Raw genomic sequence first — 12,408 nt, 5'->3', positions numbered from 1 at the left:
ACATTTCTCTTTTTTCTCTAGAGCATTCATTATATTTTGCTGTGAAAATCATCTTATTCTTTTTGTCAGAACCTGCCATTGATTGACCAGCCAGGCATAGTTGATTCATTCTCCTGTAAACAGAACATAAGTGGTTCCTGGGTAATACTGACATTTACTATCCTTTTCACAGTCTTTCTGAATAATTGTACTGCCAATTTCCCTTCTTATAGTTCAGTCAGGACAACTCACATATTTAGATTAATGTATTAACAAATAAGCAAAGTAATTATTTTTGGTTTGGCACTGAATAGATCTGCTTTAGGCATGTCTAACTAGATTGCACTACCTATCAAACAGGGACCACAATACATATCTGCTACTAAATGGAAGAAATACCAGAACCCACCAGTACCTACAAGGTCAGATAAAACCAACAGGTGGAAGCAGGGGTGGTGGAGGGTGAGCGTAGTTCTGTGAGCTGTAGCAAGCGTAACATGCAACAAGCAATGCAGGCAATGAGCAGCACCTGAGAGGTCTGACTGTCGGATTAAAAAAGGCGCTCCATTAGTGATGTGTGCATGCGATAGGTTGAGTATGAGAAAGAGTGATGATGTATGTTAGTGATTGGTTGAGTATGAGAACATGTGGTTGTTATGGCTGATCATTGGTCAGGTGCAGCAGGAGTTTCCTGACCAAACTTGCTTTGCACATGTGCATTACTCATTTCAGTCATGATGCCTTGCGTACTTAAATTAATATATTAATGAATATGCAAAGTAATTATTATTGGTTTAGTGCAGAATTTATCTGCTTTAGGCACGTCTGTCAAATAAGGATCACGATACATGTCCCCTACTAAATAGGAGAAATCCAAATACCCACAAACAGCAGATCATCCAAGTGCCAACTCTAAACGATGTGTGCAGTAGCGCACCTGCTGTTTCCTGAAAGATCAGGACGACCATATCGATACCCCTCCAGCATGGAGACAGAACACTAGCTGTGATCCTGGATCAGACATTGGACTAACATTATGTAATAGTGGTAGTAAATTATGTGTGCAGCAGAGTGCCTGCTGTTTCCTGAAGATCAGTTATTGTACATCGCTTTGGATAAAAGTGTATGCCATATAAATGTTATTTAATTAAATTGAATGCCTGCAATAAGGACTTTGATAGAGCGAGCTGAATTTTACATGACTGAAAGCAGTTAACTAGGTATGAAAGCGCAAACCAGAGTACCCAGAGGAAACACGAACAGACACGGGGAAAACATGCAAACTCCACACAGAAAGGAGTGATAAAGCATCAGTCATAGAATTGTTAATAACTGGAATGTAGACAGACCTTAAAACAAAACCACCCATGATACATGTCCAGATCAAACAGTTTAATCTATTAACTATAGTATTTGTGTGCAGACATGTAGTAGGCTATGAGACCAATCCTCTCAGCAGTAATGTGCAAAACACCCTGCAGGATACAAATCAACCAAGAGCAATAATGCATATGAGATGTAATGTATAATACTACGGTCAATGGTAGTCTTCATGCCATTTCCAATTTGCACCAAAATGGAGCATGGCTTTAGTTACCAGCAGCAAAATAAATTTAACCAAGTAATCATGATATCACAAATATTAGGCCTAGACACAATTTACATATTACATGTAACAACTGGAAGTGGCTACAAATAAAATGGCAGTAGAATCAGCTAACAATGATGGACCACCACAATATAGCCTACCAAACAATGTCCCGTTCTTGGTGGTTGACTGCAGCAAGAACTTCCTGACCGAACTTGCTCTGTCCATTTCATGCTTGTCATTCATTTGGGTAGGGTTATAAAGGAGAAATGAGACCTGACATTTTGTCTTTGGGATTTTAGTGAACTTTGGAGCAAAGTTTAATACACAGGCTCACTGCACACACCACACGTTAGAATCAGGACAGGATTATGAAACCTCTGGAAATATGACCTGGTTTTCAGATGATGAAAATGTAAAATTTTGAAGTGTCAGGAGCAGTAAAGACTGTCTGCGCTCAACTTCCCCTTGTTTTGCAGTAACCAATGAACACAGGTTGATGATAATTTGATGGAAAAAGAGGAATATAATTCACATATATCTCCCTTATATAATAATCACACTGAGAACATTAGAGAGGTATTGCAAATGCAAATTAGAATAGTAGATGACTACTGCACATTGTCCTCAGTGGGTGTTCTCATAGGATCCATAGGAGCAAGGGCATATCTACTATATAAAAAACACAAATGTTTTTTAAAAACACTATTGATTTTATTGAAGAGGTGGTGATGGTTAGTGGTGCTGTGATCTGCCTTCAGGACCTGTTTTTCATTGTTCAGGTTTCATTAGCAGTGTCAGTGTTTATCTCAACTACTCAACTGTCATATTGAATTATTCTGTCTTATTGACTGTGTCACAGCACATTCCTGATATTCACATTCACATATGCTAAGGCTCCAGAGTATATTAGTACTGTCTTTCTTCCTGAGGATCAAGGTATGTGTCTCTCTCTGGCACATTGGTGTTTAGCACAGTGAGAAAAGTACTGCTGGGACAAATTAGCAAGTCTTGATTTCAATACCAGTGAAGTTAGCAGTGCTAGTGTAATGTCTAACTTTAGGAGAATATAGAACCATGGAGTATAGGGAAAATCATATAGGTTTGCATACTGTTAAATTATGATTTAACTGGAGAGTGGCCAGTTTGTAAATATTAAGTCTTTTGAAATGCAAGCCAATATGAAATATTAGTATCTCTGAAAGACTAATGTGTATATGCAGAATAGCAATAGTTTATTAAGCACTTGTCGAGAGTACAAATCTGTGGCTATTGTGTAGTTTGTTATTGGATTGAGATAACCATGATAAAAACATTGATTCGTTGGATGCATTAGGAAATATCTGGTATGGCACAGCCATGGGAAACTGTACTTTGCCTTGATGTGGGTGGAAGTCATAGTGAAACAGGTCTGATTATGTAACAACCCGGTCATTACCACAGAGGTGGATAGAATAGCAATCAGCTGCTTGATTTATGTACTGGACCCCTGGAAGATGAATGTTCTGGATTGGATTTTATGCCCTGAAGGAAAATCAGCAAATGGAATGGTGAAGTCACAAGGATTCATGGGGGTGTGTGTCCATTTTTGTATGCATATGTGCATGTATTAATTTTAATGGATGAACAGTGATACATACTGGCAAGTTTGAACTGAAACTTACAATACCGTGTGACAGGTAATAAAAACAATTTTATCATATCATGTACCCCGTAATCATATATTCCAATTTGAATTTGAAGTTTCTTGTCTATTACTAGACTGTCATATATTCACTCTGTCATACCTTATTATACCTTTTTTATCTGAATCAATCTGTGAAAGGTTAATTAGATTTGATGAAAAAACCCTGTGTTCAATGCAAAATGTCTTGATAAGCATGGCAAAATGGAGTGTACATTCCTTGTTTTTTTTTTGGTTTTTCTTTTGCAGTGTGCAAGTTCAAAGCCCATAAAAGATGTGCAGTCAGGGCCACAAACAATTGCAAATGGACGACCCTGGCATCAATTGGGAAAGACATCATTGAGGATGAGGATGGGGTGAGTGGCTGGTCTTCAGAGTCTAGTCTTAACATTTACTCCTGCCTTCGTGTCCCCTGCCTTTATTTTCTCTCCTAGTTTGAAGTGCCCAGTCGTAATTGTATCCCCGCCACATCAGTGCAACCTGTTCCATTCCATCCTTGATGGTACATACAGCCTACACACATCCTCAAAATCATGTGCAGCTAGCCCCTCTGCTCATTTTCACTTTGCAGTTCACCAGCTGAGCATTGCAATTACTGTTCTGTCCTACTAACACAGCTGGTGCAAGCAGATTGTAAGTCTTGGAGGGAGATGTGTCACTATTAATAAGGGATGAAAATCCTGACTTTAAACCTTGGGACAGTTTGTACTTATCATGCATGGCTAGGATTTGCATCTAAGAACAAGGGCTTTGATTGGCTACACAAATTATCTTAACAGATCATTTGCATGTGTCCTGGTCCGTTGGGAATCCGTGTGTGTTTTTGTTGTTTGTTTTTTTCAAGGAATGAGTTACCAAGGGAGCAGCACGATGAAACAAAAACAACGGTACACTTGTGTACAATAAAACACACGTTTTTAATGCGTTGTTTGACACATTAATGGATGCATTCATTCATCAAAAGGTGCTAGGTTTAACTCAAGCTGGGAGATCTGCCTTTTGTCTATTCTGACACCACAAGAACCCTCCATTGCTAGGTTTGAAAACACAGTTCAGCCCATGAATCATTCTAGCTAGCTTTTCTTGACAATAACTTTCAGTTTTGGTATTTTCTGAAGTGGACACGTTCGCTACATTCTTCCATTTTAACATTCAGGGTCTTATTTTGAAAGTCAAGGTAGAAATTAATCTAAATTAATTAATTAATCCAAATAGAGATTTTCATGACAGTGCTGGAGAGCTCTGATTCAAAAAAGAATAGTATTAACCCAAAACAAATCACTTTCCAAGTCTTGATATTATTGCTAAAGAATACAATTTTTAAAAATACAGTGTTTGGTTAAAAAAAAAAAAAAACTTGTAGTGGCTCGTAGTGAGATACAAAATGGACTACAAGCAAATTAAGAAGAACACATTATCACTCAAAAAATTCAAAAACAGTGCACATTTCAAAATGACTGTTTAGGCAGCACCTATCGGTTACATATGTTCAGTAGATACTCTCAAACATAACAACAGAAGTAAATTAAAATTTTTATAATAAATGAATAATGAATTAGACACATGTTCATTGACATATAATAGAGAATAGAGGAATGAATTTAGACCTTTGCAGGTGCTCTACAACGGGATTTCCAGAGAGGAAAGTGGGTCAGTTTGCCTAAAAACAAATTAAATTGCTCACATTTGTTTTTGAGTTAAAATGTCATCTGGGTTGGCTAGAAAGAGTTATTCAACACCAGATTAGCACAGCGCTAAATGTTGTTTTTTTTTACACCTATTTCACCACCCAACCTGTGTTGACACAAGTGGCTTTATTACAGTTGTCAAAATTTACAGTTTGATGGAGGTGAAAATATACTGTGCGCAATTCATCCCGTCACTGGGCATATTTGCACAACCTTTGGTGCCAAAATGGGGCCCTTAAACCTAAGGTTTATAATATGTTCATTTTTGAAAGTGCGGATGTGTGTTTTTGCAGATCGCCATGCCCCATCAGTGGCTGGAGGGGAACCTGCCGGTCAGCGCCAAATGCGCCGTCTGCGACAAGACCTGCGGCAGCGTGCTGCGGTTGCAGGACTGGCGCTGTCTGTGGTGCAAGGCCATGGTGAGGACCCCAGAATCTCACAGCTTGCTTTTTAATGTGTCATTTTTTATGAATGAGTTTATGTTATGTCATTATCTTGACTTGATTGTGAATGTTTTTTTTGTTTGTTTTTTTTTGTTCTTACATTTCTACAGTACTTTGAAAACTGTGCAGCAAAGTGTTCTGTATGAAATCAACTCATAAGCTCATAAAAATACTGCAAAACATTTGGCATCAGGTGTTTTGTTGTGTTTGCATGAAAAGCAATTAGAAAATATATTTCTAGCCATAATTACGGCATATCCAAACTCACACTGTTCATTACACCCGCTGTGGACAGGTACACACAGCCTGCATGGACCTGTACCCCCGAAAATGTCCGCTGGGCCAGTGCAAGGTGTCCATCATCCCACCGACTGCCCTCAACAGCATTGACTCAGATGGTAAGGGCTCCACTGGGGGTCAGTGTGTCCAATGTGCTGTGCACTTTACATTACCCTACATTATATTAGAGGCATAGGGCAGGTGCACTTATACAGGGTGACTGTCAAAGTGGATAACATAATGTTACCATCAAGAAGTCCCCATTCATATCCAATAACTGCGAAGTAGTCAATAAGCCCATGATTAGCTCAGTCAACTTAAAAAATATATATATATATTTTTTGCTATTCCTATAGCTAGGGTTGCAAGTTTTCCTACCTGCATTTCAGTCAGTAGAGCTTTCTTTGATTGCAACTGTTAAACAATGAGGCCCTCAACCTCCCCAGTCTTCCACGTCGAAAAGTCCATTGCCACTTACCAATGATTGACAGCAGTGCTACCTCACTGTTTCACACTGCATTGAATGTGGTTATCAGAACAACAGATGTGTCAGTGGCATATTTTTAATATTTTCATTGTTGTGCTATGCTGTTTTTTTCAGTCTGTGGGAAGCAGTTTATACACATAGGAAGTACAGTTATATTGCCTGCGAAAAAAGATAAATAGAAGGGTTTTCATAATAATAAAATGACGTGCAGCAGGTTTATGCTAATAAAAATGAAATTGATTAAAACCGATGAAATTAAAATGTAAGGCTTAAACTTTGTGACTGAATTTAATCATGGTCCATATCCTCTGTCGTTGCTTGACAATGCCTGGTGCAAATGCACGTTTCTGCATTGACTTGAGGTGGCTGGAATGGAAAAATATCATTTTGCTTTCCAAACAATATTTGGAAAGATTCTTTTGCCTTGGTCCAAGAAAACTCTCAGTGCCATTGCGGTGCTGTTTTCTTGCGCAAATAATTTGTAATTGATGACTTTGGAAGAGCAGTTGTTGTCAAATCCTGGAATAAAGTCCGGTGAGAGTTGTATCAAGTCAAGTGTGCGGGCTGGCTTGGGTTCAAAAAGCCTAACAGTCTCAAGGAATCTATGCCCTAGTTCAAAGAAACATGGTTTCTTTTGGAGTGCGTTGTGGTGATAACGTGAATTTCTCCATAACTTCTCTGAATGTTTTGACGCATTTGTTGTTTGGACTGTGCTGTGCGTCTACTGAGCCAGCGTTTTGATTTTAATTTTTGAGCGGTTAAATCGCTCAAAAATTAAAAGTGTAGTCATGTTTATTGATTTCTCCACTCTTAAACCAGTGGACTATTTCAACAAGGCTTTTGCTATGTTCTGTGATTGACATGAGCTGTGCCCCCTGAACCTTATACAAAATAACTTCCTGAGCTGTGCCAGCACTGCAGTATTTGTGAGATAAGTCTGTCTCCGGGTCCACAAATCTACATTAGAATTTGAGGTACTGGGAATGGTGTGGCACAACTGAATACCCGTTGCCCCATCTTTATTTGCATGGTTCATATGAGGTGGGGGTTTTATTGGTAGGTGTAACGTCCCCTGCCTCTGCTTGCCTGGGTAGAGCAGGTGGAGGTAATTACCTAATTGCTTGATTGCCTCCACCTGCCTGTGGCTAACATAAACCTTGCAGTATGAGGCTGGGGAGGATCTTCTTTGGGGCTGTGTGTGGTTTGTGGAGATCGTTTTGTTTTGGGTACTTTGTAGGGTTTTCGTATGTTGTAGTTAGCGTGTTAGTTTGTAATTTATATTAATAAATGTTGGAGTTTTTGTTTTTAAATCACTTTCCGGATTGTTTTTTTGGTGCATTTGGGCTTGTTTGTTGCGGCCCTTCGAGCCGGTCATAACAGTAGGTCTGAACCTTGCTCTGTTAGAAGCACTGTGTAGCATAACTTTCTGATAAAAAACTTAATAACTCCTGTGGGTTTGCCATTAATAAATATAATGTGAAAAACATAAACTGTTTGTGCCATTAGTTTCGACTCATCTGTGACCACAGACGTGCTGTCAGCAGTCTAGAATGGTTCCTATTTTCTTTCATATGTATCAGCAGTATTAAGCACATACTGCTGCTTAAGCTGTTTCATGGAAGGGATTGCCTTACCATTGCTTACACACTTATTGAGAAATGTGCATAATTTGGGGTTATCCAGTTTTTCTGGTGGAATACTTGCACTCAAAAATGTGCCACCGAAATTGTGGATGACATCTGTCTGCTACTCAAAGCTCTTGTGCCCTACTGACAGATGTTTCCCTCTTGGGCCTGTAAATTCCTGTGTGTAAAATGTTTTAGCAAAACTAGTGACCCTTCCTAGAAGACAAAAATCCAAAATGAAAGAAGTGTTAAATCCTGTCATAAAGTGTGTAACAGAATATTTGGTTTCATCGTGGACTGTTTTTACATTAACTGCTTAAACAGGGCTATTCACCAGTGGTCTGGAGCCGAATTGAGGCCACCATAAGCATACTCTTAACCATTTCATCATTGAAAAGCAAAAAATAAAAAATAAATACTGTTCAGATGTATCAAACATCAATGAGTATATTTAACATTAGTGACAGAACAATATGCAATAGCTATGCATAGTTTGAAAAGAACTGAAGACCAACAGTTTATTCCTAAAACCAGTGACCTTTCAGAGTAAATTATGGGAGAAAAACTGAGGCTTTGCCAAAGATTGCGGGATAAGTAGGTGTTGGCAGCTATTTTGTCATGTGACCTTTTCATGTGTGCTGCTGACAAAACCTGCTCAATTTCAATACCTCTCATGAGCATGCTACTCCAACAGCAATCAGGTTCTGATATAATGAGTCCTTTGCTTGAGAGGGAGGAGTGTGAACTAATACAGGAGAAGATAAGCAGGAGAGAGGACTGATACAGAAAGAGGGGAGACGAGAGAACTGATAGAAGGAAGAGGGAGGACATGACAGATAAAGGAGAGAAAGAGGAGCGAGCACTGCTATGGGGGAAACATCTTACATAGTGGGAAAGAACAGAGATGAATACAGATAGGAACTATCAGAAAGACAAGATGGCGGTGGAGTTGAATATTGCAGACTGTCCTCTCCTTGGTGCACATTTGAGTACTGCTGGGGCTTCTCAACTTTTTGCTTCATACAGGGGACTGTGGAGGCCCCTCCGAGGGACCCTGACTTGTGGTATTTCAGCCCCTAGCAACGTCCTGGCAAAACACACACGTACACGTGCGCGAGAGAGAAAAGATTTTATTGGTTCTGACTGGAAAGTGTTTACCTTCCGCAAGCTTGTGTTGAGCTCATATTACTTGACGTCACAGAATTACAGAACCCTTGCTCCTGTCATCAATCACCGCTGTTATTGTTCAGCCATCTTTATTGCCCTGCTGCCTTTGCGTACGCTCAGTTTTGACCTCGACCTACGTCATTTACAGTTTATCACCTTTCACGCCTACACAAAAGGTGTCGCTGTTCTGAGTCCTGACACATGTCAGTCACAAGTGTGAGAGGGAGATGTTCAGTTTATTAAAATGACATTTTTCAGTCTTCCATAGTTTGGGCTGAGCCGTGGGCGAGAAAGAAGCTGTCAAAATAAAAACACGTGTTGACATCTGCAAACTGCATATGCTCAGGTCTCTCACACACAATTTGGTTACTGAATGGAATATTATTTTTGACAATATGGCAAAGTATAGTTGATACGTACACAGAAAACGGGTAAGCTTCAAAGCTATAATAATAATAGCAGCAATAATATATAATACTTTATAAATGCTTATCATTCATTTTTCATAAGTTTGTTTATGTATCCTCACTTGCAGATACATATTTAGTTTCCACATTTGTTCACCCCTTTATAAAGGGTTCAGTTTTAGTAATTTTTTCAAGGAGTCTACATTCAAAAATTATTTTCAATTGCAATTTTTCATGTAGGTTGTTATAATTTGAAGAGGAAACAGTTTGGAGAAGGCCCTTTCCTGTTTCAGCATGACAATGTCCCTGGGCATGTAGCAAGGTACATATAGATATAGTTTTGTCAAGATCGGTGTGGAAGAACATGATTGGCCAGCACAGAGCTCTGACCTCAACCCCATCCAACACCTTACGGCTCAATTGGAAAGCCAGCTGTGAGCCAAGCCTAATTTCCCAATCCATTCCCATCGACCTCACAATCCTCTTCTGGCTGAATGGAAGTAAATCCCTCCTACAAAATCTAGCACAAAGTCTTCCCAGAAGATTGAAAGTTGTGTTAGCAGCAAAAGGTGGACCAATTTCATATTAATGACCATAATGTTGGAAGCGATGTTGGATCTCAGGTGGCAGTTGTGTAGCTTCATATGGATCTCAGGTGGCTGTCGTGTAGCTTCATATGCAACAAGTCAAAAATGCTTAAGGGTACCACATAAGGCTATAGAGGTGATTGGGTTAATTCATCAGAACCATTGATTAAACTCTCTTTCTTTGGCAGGTTTCTGGAAGGCCACATGCCCACCCTCTTGTGCCAGCCCGCTCCTGGTCTTCGTCAACTCCAAAAGCGGGGACAACCAGGGGGTGAAGTTCCTGCGTCGCTTTAAGCAGCTACTCAACCCTGCGCAGGTGTTCGACTTGATAAACGGTGGACCTCATTTAGGGTAAGCTAGAGTACCGCTTTTAAATCCACACCGCTTGTGTCCTGATTCAGGCCATCATGCTTTAAAATGACTTGAATCGGGGATAATGGGTTGTTTAAACTCCTGTTCTGCAGTATTACTTTGCTATAACATGGTTGAAATGAGGCAAATACATTTTGGCATTTGGAAGAAACTTCTAGACCAATTTGTACAGTTTTCATTTTTATGAGGTCCTCACTGTTCTGCTCACCCCACAGACTGCGCTTGTTCCATAAGTTTGACAACTTCAGAATCCTGGTGTGTGGAGGAGATGGAAGCGTAGGATGGGTTTTATCTGAAATCGACAAGCTGAACCTTCACAAACAGGTACATAAGTCTGACTAGGGATTAAAGGAGCTTAGACTGATAGATGGATATACAGATAAACAGACAAATATGAGATAAATATTTGAATGGATACTTAATTGCTAATTGGATAGTTTTCCATTTTATATTGCATTGGGATGCTCTTACCCAGAGCTTGCCAAACATGCATTTGCCTGAGAGGTGGATTTGCATTGCAGTGCCAGCTGGGGGTGCTGCCCCTGGGCACGGGTAATGACCTGGCACGGGTGCTGGGCTGGGGGCCATCCTGCGATGATGACACACTGCTGCCACAAATCCTGGAGAAGCTGGAGCGGGCCAGCACCAAAATGCTGGACAGGTACTGTCTTACGCTGGCACAGGTGGCTATGGGGGAGTTTGATGATTTTATTACCCATGATGTGGCAAAGGACATATTGTAGGGTGGGCGGGGATGGTTAGGTTGATGTGGGGGCTATCCTTGGGGGATTTCAGTTGTGCAGAAAGGGCTTGGGAAGGGGGATAGGGGTGTTGTTGTTATAAGGCTTCAAATGTTAAAAAAAATTATTACCAACAATATTTGAAATATTACCAGAAATATTACCCATAATGCAGTATTGCCCATAATGCTTTTTATTCTGCTCATGTTTTGCTGGTACTGTAGAGGAAAAGCAATTTTCTCAAATGCACTACAGGGTAATCTATAAAACTGAAACTCCTCATCTGCAGTGAGCCATCAGGAATTTGCCTCTGAGATATTTCATGAGAATAAATGAGATATTTTAGATGGAATCTTCTTAGACTAGTGATATTAAGAACCAGTGATATTAAAAACCCATGCAGAAAATACGGCAAAAGTTCAAGTCATTTTTACCATGACAGCTCCGACTGCATTGTAGAATGACTGCATTATGGGTAATAGTATCCATTTTAATGCTATTTTGGAATCTTTTTATAAATGATGTCGATGCTGCACAGCCCTTGTGTCTTGGGGCAAAGCAGTCATTGGAGAATCTGTCGGTGCTCGCTGTACTGTATCTGTCGCTGAAAGAGGATCTGTCCTGTGCATTTGGTTCATGGTGAATTTAAGTTGGCCACACGGGTAGTTGCAGACCAGCCGTGTGTGAGTTTAACTGACAGCTGTTCCCTTGTCTCGCCAGGTGGAGCATTATGACATATGAGATTAAAATACCTCCCAAGCACAGCTGTCCCAGCACACCTGAGGAGTCAGAGGATTGCCAGGTAACTTTCCCAATCCATCAGGATTTACCTCTGTTGTCCTTAAGAGGACGCATTGCAAATATGTTTTATTTGTCCCAATTCATATAACTAATTAAGAGTAATTAAGTAAAAGGATATGGTATACCGTGTATCCAAAATGAGTTTGAGTTACTTTTGAACTGATTCGATCAAAGTGTGACTTAACTATGATTTTAATGAGAATTTTAGTGGTTAAATTAGTGATGTGTTTTAAGGCAGTCAATTAAGGCTGTTTATGCTGGTTTTCCCTTCAGCCACAATTGAGGGATTATTTACCCTCTTAAAACAGCTTATGTCAGATAAAGATATGCATGAAGAATAAAACTCCCATATTCACGTTGTGCTATATCGAAAATGATTACAGAGGTTAAAAAATGTAAATAATCAAATTAAAGACTGAGGTGAATCAGTAGGCTCCTAATTGGTGAGTGTCGACACATAACCTCTTAAACTAAAAATTTGGTAGATAATGAAGAATTCAAAGACAAAGAAAATGATAAAGAGCCAAACTTGTTTTGGATTCCTTAAACAAGTTTAAGGGA

At 39.7% G+C, this 12,408-nt stretch overlaps 1 protein-coding gene across 6 annotated transcripts in view; it reads left to right on the top strand.

Annotated features, from left to right (window-relative positions):
* Positions 1–12,408, top strand: part of LOC135250513 (diacylglycerol kinase eta-like) — a 63,724-nt gene that overhangs the window by 33,030 nt on the left and 18,286 nt on the right. For all 6 annotated transcript variants that reach the window (XM_064326850.1, XM_064326849.1, XM_064326851.1 and 3 more), the window contains 7 exons: positions 3,501–3,607; positions 5,233–5,358; positions 5,678–5,780; positions 10,123–10,285; positions 10,522–10,630; positions 10,828–10,967; positions 11,767–11,848. In XM_064326850.1, coding sequence (XP_064182920.1) covers positions 3,501–3,607; positions 5,233–5,358; positions 5,678–5,780; positions 10,123–10,285; positions 10,522–10,630; positions 10,828–10,967; positions 11,767–11,848 — 830 coding nt within the window. The remainder of the gene's footprint in view (positions 1–3,500; positions 3,608–5,232; positions 5,359–5,677; positions 5,781–10,122; positions 10,286–10,521; positions 10,631–10,827; positions 10,968–11,766; positions 11,849–12,408) is intronic.

This window comes from Anguilla rostrata, chromosome 3, assembly GCF_018555375.3.
Source record: "Anguilla rostrata isolate EN2019 chromosome 3, ASM1855537v3, whole genome shotgun sequence".
Lineage (NCBI taxonomy): Eukaryota > Metazoa > Chordata > Actinopteri > Anguilliformes > Anguillidae > Anguilla > Anguilla rostrata.
Note: the sequence above shows the minus strand (reverse complement) of the source record. Positions and strands in the feature narration are given on the sequence as shown.